The sequence below is a fragment of the Rhamphochromis sp. 'chilingali' genome, assembly GCF_963969265.1.
Source record: "Rhamphochromis sp. 'chilingali' genome assembly, chromosome: 13".
Classification (NCBI taxonomy): Eukaryota; Metazoa; Chordata; class Actinopteri; order Cichliformes; family Cichlidae; genus Rhamphochromis; species Rhamphochromis sp. 'chilingali'.
This window is the reverse complement of record NC_137940.1, coordinates 14375656-14391055: the sequence shown is the minus strand read 5'-3', so window position 1 is coordinate 14391055 and position 15400 is coordinate 14375656. Positions and strand designations below refer to the sequence as shown.

General features: G+C 37.1%; 1 protein-coding gene across 6 annotated transcripts; it reads left to right on the top strand.

Moving 5' to 3' along the window:
• The first annotated feature begins 1141 nt into the window (after nucleotides 1-1141).
• Nucleotides 1142-4576, top strand: LOC308408231 (uncharacterized protein). 6 transcript variants are annotated; one of them, XR_013973765.1, is made up of 4 exons: nucleotides 1142-1341; nucleotides 2850-2900; nucleotides 3161-3256; nucleotides 3800-4576. XR_013973765.1 is itself a non-coding variant. In XM_080900402.1 (4 exons), exons 1-4 carry the CDS (start codon nucleotides 1677-1679, stop codon nucleotides 4115-4117), a joined length of 480 nt encoding a protein of 159 aa, XP_080756528.1. In that variant the 5' UTR covers nucleotides 1565-1676; the 3' UTR covers nucleotides 4118-4576. The 6 variants fall into 6 exon arrangements, 1 of the variants encoding a protein (XP_080756528.1); XR_013973766.1 differs by having other exon boundaries at nucleotides 1165-1341; nucleotides 2850-2904; XM_080900402.1 differs by lacking the exon at nucleotides 1142-1341 and adding an exon at nucleotides 1565-1691.
• The last annotated feature ends 10824 nt before the right edge of the window (nucleotides 4577-15400 follow it).

The window sequence follows — 15400 nt, the reverse complement described above, 5'->3', positions numbered from 1 at the left end:
TCGAAGTCCGTTTTTCTATACTCTCCTACATGTAGTGTTAAAATTGTCTTTAGGTAGAATGGTGAATAATTAAAAAGGTGGGCTTGTATAGGAAAGGAGTGACAGAGGACCTCATCCCAAAGGTGAAGAAGGCTGAAAAAAATCAAATATTACAAAAAAAAAGTAGCATGAGAATCAAAGTCAATACTTTCCATTGTCTTTAACGCTCCTGTTCACTTCACTGGAAAGAAGCTTTTTCTATTCTGGCTTTGTTATTCACCACAGGGCCAGGCTAAAGGACCAGGAACAGCATAAACAAACTATTTCTGTATTTATTGTGCTATCATCTTTTCTCTCATCTTTGGGTACAGTGAAATCCACTTCTTGAACAGTTGTTCTTGTGGTGTATCCAGTGATGGTACACAGCTAAAACATGTGGACGGAGGAAAGCAAAGATCTGTGCAGGCTTTGCATCGGTTCAACACGCAACCATGCCACTCACTGAAGACCATGGGCTAGTGAAGCTGAAATGAGGGAAGATGGTGGAAGAGAAAGAAACTGAGTTCAGAAGGTGAAAGCAGTTGATGAAATGCCAACTGATACAGCAATTAAGACAAACGGCTGTAAACAGCCACGGCGAGACAGATCGTGACACCACTTGCACAACTGATCAAAACTAATCTGTCTCACCTTCTGACAATCACATTACATTAATCACACATTCAGCCAATCAGAACAGATAATGGCACGTCTCCATCATCTAAACTATACTGAAATGACCAAGATGGCCCTGCTGTGTGTTGACTCAAGAGTCTGTCTGAGTACCTGTATCCTTTAGGAAGACTTAATAAATATTAACTAACTAATATGACTAATATTTATTTTATTTTTGCTATCTGCTTATATATTTGGGTTATTTTCATATAAAGCCAATAGTTCTATAAAAAGGACAATGTTTATCTCAGTGTTGAAAGCTATCAGGATAAAAATAGCATCAAACTACACTGTAATCCCTAACAGTTGTTCTAGCTCATAACTAATAAGCTCATAACGCTCAAATGTCGTTTTGTAGTTGAGCAAACTATAAAGTATTGAGCTCTGTTGGCTTTTATGCAGCTTTAATTGAATAGGGCTCAATATTTTTTAGCTAAATTTTTTGGAACGCTCAAAAAGTTTAAGAAGCATATATTAGTGACGTTCTGGTGGGTGGAGTCTTGTCGCTCCCTCAGGAAAGCTTAGTCAGCCATCTTGAATTTACCTTGATACGGGGAAGTTTTGGCCAGCCCGTGTGGATTAAGAGTCCCCAACTTCAACCCACCACGACCACCACCTTATTTTTTTTCATCAACTGCCCTAAATTTGGTAAGTCTAACGTGTTTTTGTTTTGTTTAAATTTAATTTCGATAAACATTCTTTTTTATTTTTTACTGGAAATATATTCGTACTTTGTGCACAGTGAATGTTTGTTATAAATGAATTCGAATCCAAGTAATTGTAATTTTAGAAGTTTTCTAATGTGACAAATACCTAATGTTATTTCAAATTAGAATGATGTAACGTTTTGGCGGTTTTCCGTGGGGGACAACATTTCCCATAATGCATTGTATTCTTGCCCGGGAAGTTGACGGTGGCAGTTCTAGCTCCATGCATTTGAACTTTCTACTAAAACTTTCCACTGGTTGTCGTATTCGCCGGTAATGTACGTGCGTATTGTGAGTATACTTATTTCAATAAGTGTCCGTGTTACACAGTCAGTAGTTTACGCTGTTGAGCTGTGTGTGTGTGCTAGCATGAAGCGAACAATAATAAACAACATGAGTGTGTTATCATGATGGTAATTAGACATGTTTGTATTTTTTCGTAGTCTCAAATGTGTGGTTGTGAGATAATCTCGAAATCCTTTTAACAGTTTAGAGGGGTATTCCACTAAGCGAGCTCTACAAGTCAAGCCTTGCGGAAAAATGCATCGCCTGATTCAGCCTAACATTATACACTGGTCGAACTCGGTGCTACGAACGAAGTTCAGCTAAATTGTTCGCGCTAATTCGACAAGGCTCAACCAGCCAGACTGAGGCGCCTCCTTGACACCTTTAAGCCAGACCCTATCGATCTTTGCTAGATAAATTGAAATGAAATGAAAATAAAGAGCCGCGTTCTGCTCCCAGGCTAAGAAAGAATCATTGACGCAGACTGTGCGGATCACAAATACTCCCTAACCTGTAAGGCTGGGGTGTCCAAACTTTTTTCACTGAGGGCTACTTACTAGAAATTAGGTAAATAACCTTAACTTTAGTGTATTAAAGTGTATTAAAGATCACAAAATCACTTAAAAGTGGTCGAATATGTTATATTGTTGAATATAATTAAAGACAAAACTGCTTTCATCACAGCTTTCCATAAATGGATCTTTATTGATTCATTCAGAAAAAGCTTTGGTAGCTTATTTTCAGAACAGCAGCCTCAGATTTCTTCTTAGACAGAAGATTTACAGCACAGAGAAAAAACAATAAAAGGGAAAATAGGACGGGTAAATTTCAAGTTTGTTATTTAAGTTATTAAGCTTAGCAACACACCTATCAACATTAGTTTGAAACGGTTAACATTAACAGACTGAACTGGACTTAATAACAGGAGTGCATATAATCTTAGTAAATTATTGTAGTGAGTATCAGCTGCGCTGGGTATGTAAATCGGGCCATCCAGCTGCGGTGCTGATTCGACGTCACTCGTGCCAAAAATCCGGACAAATGTCACTTGATCAAGGAGCAGATCTGCATCAGATGAGATCAGCTGACTACTTGTGTGTGTGTGCTGTGCAAAAAATGTTTTTGAACATTAATAAGTCGTCTTTGTGCACATATTGTTTACAGATATCAGACTGCAAAGAGCGCTACAGAGAGTCAACATTTCACCAGTTGTCAGTGGGTGAGTTTTATAATTTGTGTCCCAATTTAAATAAAAAATAAATACAAAGAAACTAGAGAATTTTGCCTTGAATTATTCAAAATTTTTAGATTTTTTTTGGGTTACCCTTCTAGATTGACAGGTTTAGCCCGTTACACAAAAAGTTTGGACACCCCTGATCTATAACAATGACAATCAGAACATGGCTATCCAACACTTTGTTTTTACTCTGCATTTGTGTAAATACTATTCTAATAGATATTGTGTGTTCATCTAGGAACAGCATGATGTAAATACAAGACGGGCCCTCGTCCTTCGTGCACTTCCTGTGTACCTGCGTGAAGATGCCTCCACGTTATTCAGGACTTGTGATGTAAGTGTACTGGCCTCAGCATCAACCATATGACATCGCTCAGAACTCAAGGAGAACCAGGGTGTATATCAGGAAGGATGTTCAACACAGTCCTCATCTGACTTGTTTTCTCCCATATATCAACTATTGTTGAATAAGATTGCAAGAAGATTGTTACGCATAAACCAGAAAACATGAAAATAGTTGAAAGATTATTATACAAAAAAAATCTGCAGATAAAAACTATCTCCCTTTTTAAAATTCAAGTGTTCTATTTTTTTGGAGGTGCCATGTTGTGGTCAGAGAAATGTTTGGTAAATAACAAAAACAAATATCTTGGCATATATTTATTATTGAAAACATTTATTTACACATATGTTTTGAAACCAAACCCAAATTAAGATTATTGTAATGCATCATGATGTATCGCAATATCAAATTAAATCGTTGACATTATAATCCTAAAAGAAACGTGCGACTTATGAAGATTCACACCTCTAATCAATAGCATGATTTGTGTCCTTGTGGGGCTGAACTCATTCTTGTATTATTTTTGTTTTGCAGTCAGCAGATGGTCCAGACCTCACTGACACTCCTGTGGCTCTGCTGACAGTTGTCACGGATGACACTACTGATTCGGCCCTCTTCAGTCCCGAAAGCATCTGCATTGTCGTTGAGGATGAAATACTTGTGAATGGTCCCACAAATCTGGCTGAGTCATTTCTCCTGCTCTTTGGGTACATCTATGCATTAGACCTACAATACCCAAAGAAACTTGAGCTTACATTCACATTTATCCAGAAGGTTGTGATGTGCCTTGAGGACAACAAACCACTGAAAGGGCGTCTACTGATGCTGAAGAATGATTTGTTCAATGAGTGAATCACTCAGAATGGACTACTTGTTAAGCTGAGTATTGAGGAAGCTTTTTTGTTTGTTTTTTTCCTAATCATTTGCCTCTTCTACCTCACATTTAAGATGAATGACTGTTCAGTTCACTATTCATGTTTAATGTTCTGTTGCCTAATACGTAAATGCACTGCCTTGATGTTTGTTCCCTATAAGTACAGCAGTGGAAACCAGTACTGTTTTTTTTATGTATTTTTAAAAAAGAAAGTGAGCTGCAGCTGTCAAGGTACAGTAAGTGTTAAATGCATCAATGTTCTAATAGCTGCAATTGCTGTTAATACTGAAAATGTTATTGAATTTTAGAATTGAGATGGAGACCCTTGGAGTCTTTTTCTCTTGTTTTATTTATGAAGCACTTTTTTATGAGTGAGCTCTGTTGTTTGTGCCTTTTTAAAAGCACATTGTGTTTAATAAAAAGTTGTTAAATTGTTAGTGTTGTTACTTTCATGTTTTCTAACACTTTTAGCTGATTATAATTTACTGGGTAAACAGTTTAGAATTATTTGTAAGTGTATTTCCCACAGTATTTTAAAAAATATTGAAGATTTTAAGTGTTATTTCCCATATTATAAGTTAGAAAATATGAAAAAGTTTGAGTTTATTTCCCACATCGTATGAGTTGCAATATGTAAAATATTTTGAGTGTATTTCCCACCTTAATTAAGTTGAAAAAATTGAACATTTTGAGTTTATTACTCCCTAATTATAAGTTGAGGAATATCAACATTTATGAGTTAACATTGAGGTAATTTAAGGCAACTGCAACTATAATTTTTATTTTAGTTAAACTTAAAACTTTTAAAAACATCACTAAAAAATTGTTGTGTAATCTGTTACACAACAATTTTTGAGTTCTGTGAACTTATTAGGTTTTACAGTGTAACAAAAAGCATCCAAAAAGAGCTATTTATGGGTTTTTTAAAAGGTTTTTAATGAACAAAAGGGACATTTTGACCAGAAGCTTGCATGAAATTGTTGTAAAATTAAGTTAAAGCAAGAAAAAGCTGCTTAGATATGTAAAAATATCAACTAAATATTGGATTTTCAATAACCTGAGACTAAAAGATGTTGAGTTGAAGTTCTGTGTTTCATACTGCCGCAGTCAACCTGTGGATTTACAGCTAGGTCCTTAAGTACTTTGCCTCTAGTATTTTTTCTGTACACCACCAACATGGATTTTAATCAAATAATCAAGATGTGATTAAAGTACAGACTTACAGTTTAAAACTTTCTAAATTCAGAAAAAGTATTACATTAACCATAGGAATTGCCATAACCATAGCTATTTTTATACATTTTTAAGAGGCTCAAAATTAACTGGACGATAGACTGACAGGTCGTTGCGTATCTGGCAAAACCTGTTCACTCATTATTGCATGACAGGTTAAGCAGATAAAAAATCTGCAGTTGATCCCATGTGCTGACATTTAGATTCCACGTGTTGGCATTACTAAGTTACCAAGAATCTTAGTAATTTTATCTCTGTGAATCCTCAACCATGAAACAATTGCTAGAAACTTTGTTAAACTGGAGTGTTTATTGAACCTTCTGGAAAACATTTAAAATAAAAAAAACATATTATGAATTTGCATACATGAGTTTTTAATTTTCATAATATTTGCCACATGAAGACTTTTTGTACGATCTATTGCTTAAAAATGAATTTATTTAGAGGTTTAGGAGAAAAAAAGGTCTTAACAACTCACAAAAATGAGGCAAAATTTAAATTGCTTTCATACATTAATATCACACATAATAATAATAATAATAATAATAATAATAATAAACATAAATCATTTTACTAAAATTATATGAGACTAAGCTGTATAAACTAGAAGCTAATAAAACACTGCTTAGTGCTTTGTAGTGTAGAACGATTTATACAGTTTTGTAATAAATCAGAGTAATATGTGAGAAAATTAACACAAAGCCCATTTCAAACATTGGATACCAAACATGCTGGATTCATCAGTTTGTTAAGTCGACACAAGCTCTCAGGTTATTATTTAGGAGGGTTCATGCTACCGTATGTGACACAGTGAATGAGGTCGGATTTTCTGAGAGTTTTATATAACTTGCTAGTTATCTTTTAATAGGTTCTTTAATAATGCCACATCCTACATGTTGATGATGAGAAGCCATCAATACAAAATGGAAATTAACTGAACAGATTAACTCTCATTATAGCTGGCAGATGCTCCAAGTATGTAATAAAGAGAAATAAAATTGTTTCTCTTAATGTTTTGTCAAAGCTATTACTCTCTAATAGATGTCAAACTGTAGACCAAACTGAATAAAAACAAACAAACTATTAGACAAACTAAACATTTGCATTAAATTAGTTGGGTGGTTTTCAGTAGAAACCTGTGATGAAAGGAAACCTCAACTGTCTCCTTTTGAGCCATTTGAGGTGGTTCGGGCATATAGGATGCCTTCTGGGCAGATCCTGAGAGAGGTGTTCCGGGCATGTCCCACCGGGAGGAGGCCCTGGGGCAGACCCACAACACGTTGGAGAGATTACATCTCTTAGCTGGCCTGGGAACACCTCGGGGTTCCCCTGGATAAGCTGGAGGAGGTAGCTGTGGAGTGGGAGGTCTGTGCTTCTCTGTTTAGGCTGCTGCCCCCTCTACCCAGCCCTGGATAAGCAGAAAAACATGGATGGATGGATGACACTGGAGATATAACAACTGTTAATGTACCAGGTCATCAATCTCATGTTGTGTTGAAATAACAATGTCATGTTAATAAGCTCTGAACAAGTAACAATACCATGACTTTTCATAGGAAAGCGACGAGTGCGGTATTTGTATACCTGTGCTGTCAGATTTACAGTAGAATAGAATAGAATAGAATTCAACTTTATTGTCATTGCACATGCACAGGTACAGGGCAACGAAATGCAGTTTGCATCCATCCAGAAGTGCTTTAGTATGTAGATATATTACAATATCTATTAGCAATAATATAGATATGTAAGTATATTACAGAAATGGGTCTATTATGGTATGTTATAATGTACACGGTATGAAGTATGTTGTGAATATTCTATAACTATAAGTATGTACAGGCTGTAGTGAGTACAAGCTATGTACAGGATATGAACAGGATATAAATATGAAAAACTATACAGAATATGAAATAAATAACTTTACAGAAATCTGAGATATACAGCTATACAGAAATGGGAACTATGCAAGTTGTAAACAGTTGTAGGGTTAAAAATTATCGTATGTACAGAATGATTATTTTCAGAGAACTATACAGTAGTGCAGTTAAGATAAGTGAGATATGTGGATAATTTCTACAGAGACTATATAAAGTGCTAGTGGTTGTGAGTGGTGGTTCAGTCCATGTTATTATTGTGTGTTTGAGGGTACAGTTGTCCAAAAATTACATATCTGTATATACTTTATGTTAAAGTAAAAGGGAAGTTTTCCTTAAACCTTTCATTGTCTTTCATTACGAGTGGTTGAAAAACATATTCTTCATGGATCTTTGTGTAAAGTCATGATGGGTTAGATGAAAATCAATTTCACGCTTTGTCCTCTAAAAACGTTGCTTGTTGGGACAAATCACGCCACTAAAATGTAGTTCCCTCATTGATTCTAAAACAACAATGTGCCCCGAGTGCACATGAAATCAAAGAGATGATAATGACTACATTGTTAAGATTAAAGTCCAGTGGTTGCACTCCTACTGTTCAATTATACCCCTCTAAAAAACATCCTGAGAGTCCCTGCTGCTTCTGTCCACATGAAAACACACTGTCCTTTCTACAGTATAAGCTCTGTTCTTGAATCAAAAAATAGCATTTATTTCACTTAACTGTGATACAGAAATTAACTGGTGGTATGAAATAAGTCATCAAAAACCGAGTTCTATAAACTTTTTTTGACTTTGGACTATGTGAGGAAACCGAAGTAACCAATGAGAACATTCAAGCTCCACACAGAAAGGCCCCAACAAAGCAGGAGAACCTTTTCCTTGTGCACCACTATGCCACAATAACAACTCCACTGTCTTTTCTTGCAACCCAATTTAGATGAAGAGGTATGATCACAATATTCTGGTATTCAAAATACAAAACATTTCCTTATTTAAACCAACTGATTACCATCAAGGTTGTCTTCTCGTCAGGCACTTCCAGTGCTGCTACAATTTCCCCACCAGGAAGTTACATTATGGCCACTGAAGCAGTGAGACGTACCATCTTCATTAAAAAAATTTTTTTAAAAAGTATTGTCACTGTCATCTTTGATCTAGCTCTGTATCCATATTATTTCAAAACACTGAGTATGTAACATTAATAGCAGTAACATAATTTAAAAATATCCAGGATCATGCATTTAGTTGCATATTTTCTTTAATTTTTTTTATGGCTTTATTTTTGATAGGGACAGTGAAGACTGACAGGAAAGTGGAGGAAAGTGAGAGTAGAAGACATGCGGCAAAGGGCCAAACTTTAACCCTGGCCGGCCGGCCGCTCGCAGCCGTGCAGCACATCTGCTCATTCCAGTGAGCTTAACCAGCATCCCTATTTTCCTTAATTTTTGTGGGTTTATTACAGTGTCACCCTTCAGTTTAGAAAATAACAAGCAGATGGTGACGATTAGAAAAACAGCAAAAATAATGAGGATAGCTTCTAATGTAAATAATTGATAAAAATTTATCTTTAAATTAAAACAATCACTTTATGAACTTTGTGCTGTCTATGTCAGCCAACTAACACAAATGTGAGCTAATAACATATAAAATCAGTAATAACTTTTCCTGCACTTATTTTATTTTCTATCATCGGCACACTCACACAACACTACCTGTTGGCTGGTTCTCGTGCTGGATTTAAAAGTATCACTCTCTGTCAGGCAGTTCTAAGTATACGTGCAGGAAATAAATTTTAAATATCGATTGCTTCCATGTACTCTCAAATTTATTACAGGTGTGAGCTTGACTCCAAGTATTGACTCTTTCCCAGCAGCAACCTTCTGAAATTACTGCAGGGCCAGCGTTCAGTCTAGCTGGAACAATAGTGCAAATATCAGACAGTATGGCAGACTATGCAGTAGAACTGACATGGTGGAAAAATAAAATCACAATTAGATTCACCAACACTGGATGTGCATGCAAAAAAAGGTTACATCAATGCAATATTGATCTAAAGTAATTCTAAAGGCATCTTGGACTTACTGTAGGCTATACATCATTTATAGTCATCATTTTATAAAGCTTTATTTTTGAAACATCCATGCTTAATAACAGCATGCAAAATGCAGAGTGACAGGAATGATGGAAGAGCCTGATGTGGCCCTTAAGAGTCAGAGGTTATTTGTCCATAACTCAACAGAACATTTTTAAATGGCACCTGCTATATTACTTCCTGGAAATCATTACTCGTGTGTCTCTCAAAGGAGATACAGACTGTATAATCAAAAAGTGAAAAAATTAAATACATAAAAATATAAGAAAAGGAATGCCACTGTTACAAAGAGTGTAATCATTCTGAAACTGGTTTTGTGTCTGTTCTGATATAAATTCTGACCACCATCTTATCCAAAACCAAGCTTCAATAGATATTGAGCTGTGTCATATAAGTTGGCAATTTAGTACATGAGAGGAAACAACATGAGAGAACTGCCATGACAAAATAAATGCCAAGCTGTGTGGTGATATATTCAGTTGAACTGAGCATTTGTTAAACTAATTTCTCACTTTTTCTAAGATCACACTGTAAGTTGAGTTATACAGCATGTTTGTAAAACTTGAGTTAATAATAGCTGAGAGCTTAGAAACAGCAACATTTATTATTGAAATTTTGAAATGCTGATTTACCATGCACCATGGTTTCATTTGCTATTTAGTCATGTAGAGCTCATAAATCTGGCTAAAGTGTTCTACTCTGGTGAAGACTGTAATATTTATCCAAGTAAAAAGTAAACTGGAAATATATAAGAAGAGTGGCAAAAAAATTCAGTATTCAATTCAATTCAATTCAATTTTATTTATATAGCACCAAAATTACAACATAAGTCGCCTCAAGGCGCTTCATAGAGATACAGAGAAAAACCCAACAATCATATGACCCCCTATGAGCAAGCACTTTGGCAACAGTGGGAAGGAAAAACTCCCTTTTAACAGGAAGAAACCTCTGGCAGAACCAGGCTCAGGGAGGGGCGGCCATCTGCTGCCACCGGTTGGGGTGAGAGAAGGAAGACAGGATAAAAGACATGTATCTTTAGTGGTCAGGGACACTAGCAAAATAGCCCTTTATGGGAGAAAAATAAAGTTATCTCTTAATGGCCCAGGCTTCAGTAGTATCCAGAAATCAATGACGAGTTGGCAGCCAACCACCTTTATGGTCTTTTGGCACCACCAAAAAGAAAAAACCTTCTCCAGTTCTACCAAAAGTAACTGAAAACAAGTCAGAGTTTTACTCTGATTATCTTGTTTTCGTGACCAATTAAAGTCAGAATTATAATAGAAATTAAAATTTGAACCTAACAGTAAAATTTAGGTTGGAGGACATTAGCACCACATAAGGGCTTGTTGGTCTAGTAGAATGGTCTTGCTATAGTGTTAGAAATACTGGGTTCCATTCCCAGACAAGTCTGCGTGGTGCCTGTGTGCTATGGTGTTGGCTTTTGTGCAGACATTTCCACATTTTTTACAGAGCCTCTTTAACCCCTGCTGAATTGTGACCGTGACTGTGCTACATTACTTTCCTTTCAGAGGATCACATTTTGTTTTCATTATAAGAACACTGTCTCAAATGTAAACCTCAAACCTGCGTTACAGCAGCTGCTGTGATGGATCTTCATGAGGGAAAAGCTTTTTGTAAGTGCTGTGCAAAACCTCTACAAAGGGGTTATGATTTATGACATCAAAAAGTATTACAGTACAAAAATTTCAAACATGAGGCAGTTTGTCGACACATGCAGTGTTTTAACCTAGTTTAACCCTCATAATTAGTTTTTCTGGTTCAAATCTATGAACTTAAATTCTTCAGTGTTACTCTAACCAGGCAAGGGCTCCTTTTTATGAAATATTGAAAAAATAATAAATAAAAATATTGAAAGTGGAACTTTGTGGGCCTAAATAATGTTTGCTCCTTTAAGGCTGTTATGAACAACACATACCAAAGGAGCTTGCTCCAAACAGGCAGATGAGATTACTTCTCTTCTATCTTTCAGAATAGAAACACTGCGGAATAAACTAATGAATCACATTTTACTATATTTTATAAAACGTATTTATTTTTGTTTGAAAATAATCCATTTGTCAAATTATGATTAAAATGCTTCAACAGCAACACCTGCAAGTCAGAAAACACGACAAAGTGGTGAAGGAGAGGAGACAAGGATTGCTGTGCTGCTGGACCTACAGAAAGGCCACCACAGTGATATGTGGCAACCTGACATTCTGCTGCACTCATTCAAAAGGGACTGGATTCAGGTGTGGTTAACAGATTGCTGTCTAAAATTTAGATTGTTGTGATTTGTTTTGTTGTCTTTCTTTTCTTTTTTATATACCTCTTTTAGGACAGGACCCCTGGAGTCTAGACACTGGTGGTTGTGAAGAAAGGGAGAGTGGCAGAAAACACGGACTTAAACCATGCAAAGCAGAAGCTGATTGGCTCAAAACTTGTGGGTAAGAAGATGATTGGACTAGACCAATGATGTCAAGTATCGAGAATGACAGCGTGGGAAAGTGGTAGACATGTAAACTGAAAAGCAGCCTAAGACCCAGAAAAGTAGGTATGATTACAGATCTTCCTTATTGAACTTATGTCTAAGCTTCATTTCAGATGGTTGTGTTGTACCATTGTCGTTTGTCAGTGAGCATGCATAGTCCCATTTTCAAATCACTTCTGATGCTTATAATTCAGTATTGTGCTTTTTCTCCCTCGGATGACAAAGGCATAACCTGCCCTCCCCTGAGGAGAAACAATCCTTTCTGTCTTCTGTGTCTCTGGTTCGCATAGAAGTATTTATGTACTGCTAATGTTCTACAAATCAGTTTACTGAAGCACACCAACAGGTTACATAAATGGAAGAAACGATATTAACTGATATTATATTTGACTCATGATTAGCATCTACTAATAGCCAGTCCTATACCTGAGTGTCGTAGGGCACAGCTTCAATTAGAGTCATCGGTGATTAAAAATGTAGATGTCAGCGACTGAATGTTTGACCATGTACCTTGCCATTATTCAGTATATTCTTTGACAGTGTTCTAATGAGATGACCTCCACAATAATATGGCAAAGACCAGGCATAAGCTACCATGTTTGCAGAGTCTCAGAAGTTAAATTGGTTTTGGAATAATGCTATGTTAAACAGATTATGATTTTAATTTTAGATTTTTTTTCTTTATAAGCTATGGTTTTTAAAAATGTATTGTCACTGCAACCCCCCCCCCCCCCGGCTTCTGCTCCGTGACCCCTCATCTGGGACTCTCCTCAGCTCTTTCTGGGATAGTGGTGCGGCTGCCCTGGTCTCTTGTGCTCTGAGGGCCTCTGGATGTCTGGAATTTTGATCTCCTCCATGCCTGCTTCATGCCCTGGAGGACGGGGCTGTGGCTCCCTGTAGCAGATCATTACATGAAGGAACCTTTTAAATACAAGCGCACTCATGCTCATAGGTGTACACACGGGTGCTCACACACACAAATGACACCCTTTTTGGCTCCTACCTCAAAGCACACTGTGCGCTGTCGATCTTACGTGCTGCACAATAATGTTTAATATTTAGTATTTACTGTCATATTCCCATAGATCATCATGATGTTGTTTATTATATTGCTCTCTTTTCTTCTGCTTGTTTTCTCTTTTTTCTTTCTCAACAGGTGATCCAGGTGATTGATATATGTATTTTTTGTCTGCTTATTTTGTTGGTTTTTGTTTTTTGCCCTTTATACCGTCCCTCTTCCCCGCTGTTTTTCTTTCTCCCATTTCTTTTCCCCATTCAAGTCTGTCCCACATTTAGCAAGTGAAAATAAAATAAAATAAACAATAAAAGGTAAATCAAATAGACCATTACGGCAAGACTGGGATGGTCCATTTGGTGAAGTAAATCCGTAAAAAAAAAAAAAAAAGTATTGTTATCTTTTACCAACATCTGCAGTGAATATTTGCCCCACACGTGCCTCAGTTTTGCTAAGGTTGGTAAGGTAAAGTGCCAAAACATGAGTAGACAGTCATGTTTTGGCACTTTACCTTACCAACCCTGAAAACATTCATGCATTAGGACCGGTAATATTTGTGCTCCTCTACAGCCAAACAGTAGAATTTAAGCAACAATGTACAAATAATAGAGCCCCAGGCAGTGCGAAAGAAAATATGTAAGAGTAGTCTTACATATCATTCTTGATCTTGTACTCAATGAGCCAGCTTGGGAAAACATTTGTGGTCTAAACTGGTAAGTGTCATGAACTGGCTGTGTGGAGGCAGATGAGAACACAAACGCAAAACTCACGGAGACAGGAGCTGAACTCATAATCACTGCTTTATTGCAGGCCTTACAAAGAAACAGAACTAAACTGGCAAAACTAAACTAAGAACCGAGGGAACACAAAAAGGCACACAGGTTCAGGGAGGAGACATTGACGACGCAAGACTGAACTGAGGGAGATGCAGTGTTGGGTAAGTTACTTTAAAATAGTAACGTAGTTACATTACTAGTTACTTCTCTCAAAAGTAACTCAGTTACTTCAAGTTACTCGTTACTTTCAAAGTAACTAGTTACTAGGGAAAGTAACTTTGGTTTTACTCAGAATTCTCTTGTTAATGTGTTTCTTCCATAACTTTGCCAGTCTTCTAGCTTGCTTACTTGCCACAAGTGCGCTGTGCCACCTACCAATAGAAAGGAAAAGATAATGTGCATATTTCCACGAGAGAAATCCCACGCCTGGACCGTCATTGACTGCTGCCATGATTCTAGCCTACGTCACAGCGTCATGTGCGCCTTTTACATCCAACACAAAAACTGCAGTCGTGGTGCTTTCGATTGTACTTAGAACTCGGAAATTCTGCCTTCTGAATAGGAAGATGTAGGTAACACCAGACTGCAGATGAGCTGCATACAGGGCTGGACTGGGACAGAAAATTGGCCCGGGCATTTTGACTAGAGACCGGCCCACCATTATAGGAAAAATCATAAAGCCTTTGAATGAAAATAAACACTGTTGTGACAGTGATGTACACTGTTTTGATGGTATATATGCATCAATCTATCAATCGTTTGTTGTAAGATTCAGATAATTATTTTTTAAAAGCTAGACATTTTAAATGAGAATAAGAAAGAAAAGTATTTCTTTGTGCCCCCCTCTCCCTGTTAATGCCCTACATGCCCCCCTGGCAACACTTTGCTAGACCCGCCCCTGCACAGTTACCAGCTGTCAGCTACATAAAAAAGGATCCAGGTGTTATTTGTCTCTCAGAAACAGTTCATAACTTCCCTTCAACTCATTCATGTCACCTAAAAGGTAAACCTGTTTCTCCATTACCTGTTCAGCTCTGGTGATTCAGTAAGGACATCTCCTGGTTTCATCTTCATGTTTCCCTCTCACCAGATAACCAAACCATATCATGACCAGCAGCTTTTTTGCAGCTGTGGCTCCAGCAAACATCAGCTGATACTAGAAATTAATATTAAATAAATTCTAACAACAGCTGACCAAGCTTAAACGTGCTGCTGTTGTTTAGCGCGACATCCGCTGGTTTCCTCTTTTGGCGCAAAGTGAGCGATAAACAAACAAGAGAAAAAAGCCGATCAGCTGATCATTGATCAGTTTTCATGATTGAAGTAGAAACGGGAGAGGGAGGGGGAGAGAATGAAAGAAGAAGAGGCAGCTGTGCAGCAAAGACACAGAATAACTCCAGCTTTGTGTCTTTTTCATTGTAGCTGAAGTCCGGGACAAACTGTTCCTTTTCACCTCAATAAGAAACGCGTAATATTTTCTCTGAATACCAGACGGGACAGTTGGCAACTCTAATAACTTATGAACAAAATAAAGTTCAACATCATTAACTTCATAGCACCCACCCAGCTGTATAGAAACTCCGTCACGCTAGCTAGCACGCAGTACGGAAAAAGTCAGAATAACGAAAATAAACTCCACCTAAACTTGGTTTATATCTGACCCAGATAGACTGCAGGTCATAACTTCTTACCTGAAGTTCAGTTCACACTTGGACCAGCGGCCGCCTCGGGTCTCTTTTCCTTCTGCGTCCCTTTTCCTTCATCCACCTGCTGCCGT

What these genes read in the sequence shown, in the direction of transcription:
- LOC308408231 (XM_080900402.1), top strand. An exon ending in CAACATTTCACCAGTTGTCA is followed by an intron (nt 2,901 to 3,160) that starts GTGGGTGAGTTT and finishes GTGTTCATCTAG; the next exon opens with GAACAGCATGATGTAAATAC. An exon ending in CGTTATTCAGGACTTGTGAT is followed by an intron (nt 3,257 to 3,799) that starts GTAAGTGTACTG and finishes TTTGTTTTGCAG; the next exon opens with TCAGCAGATGGTCCAGACCT.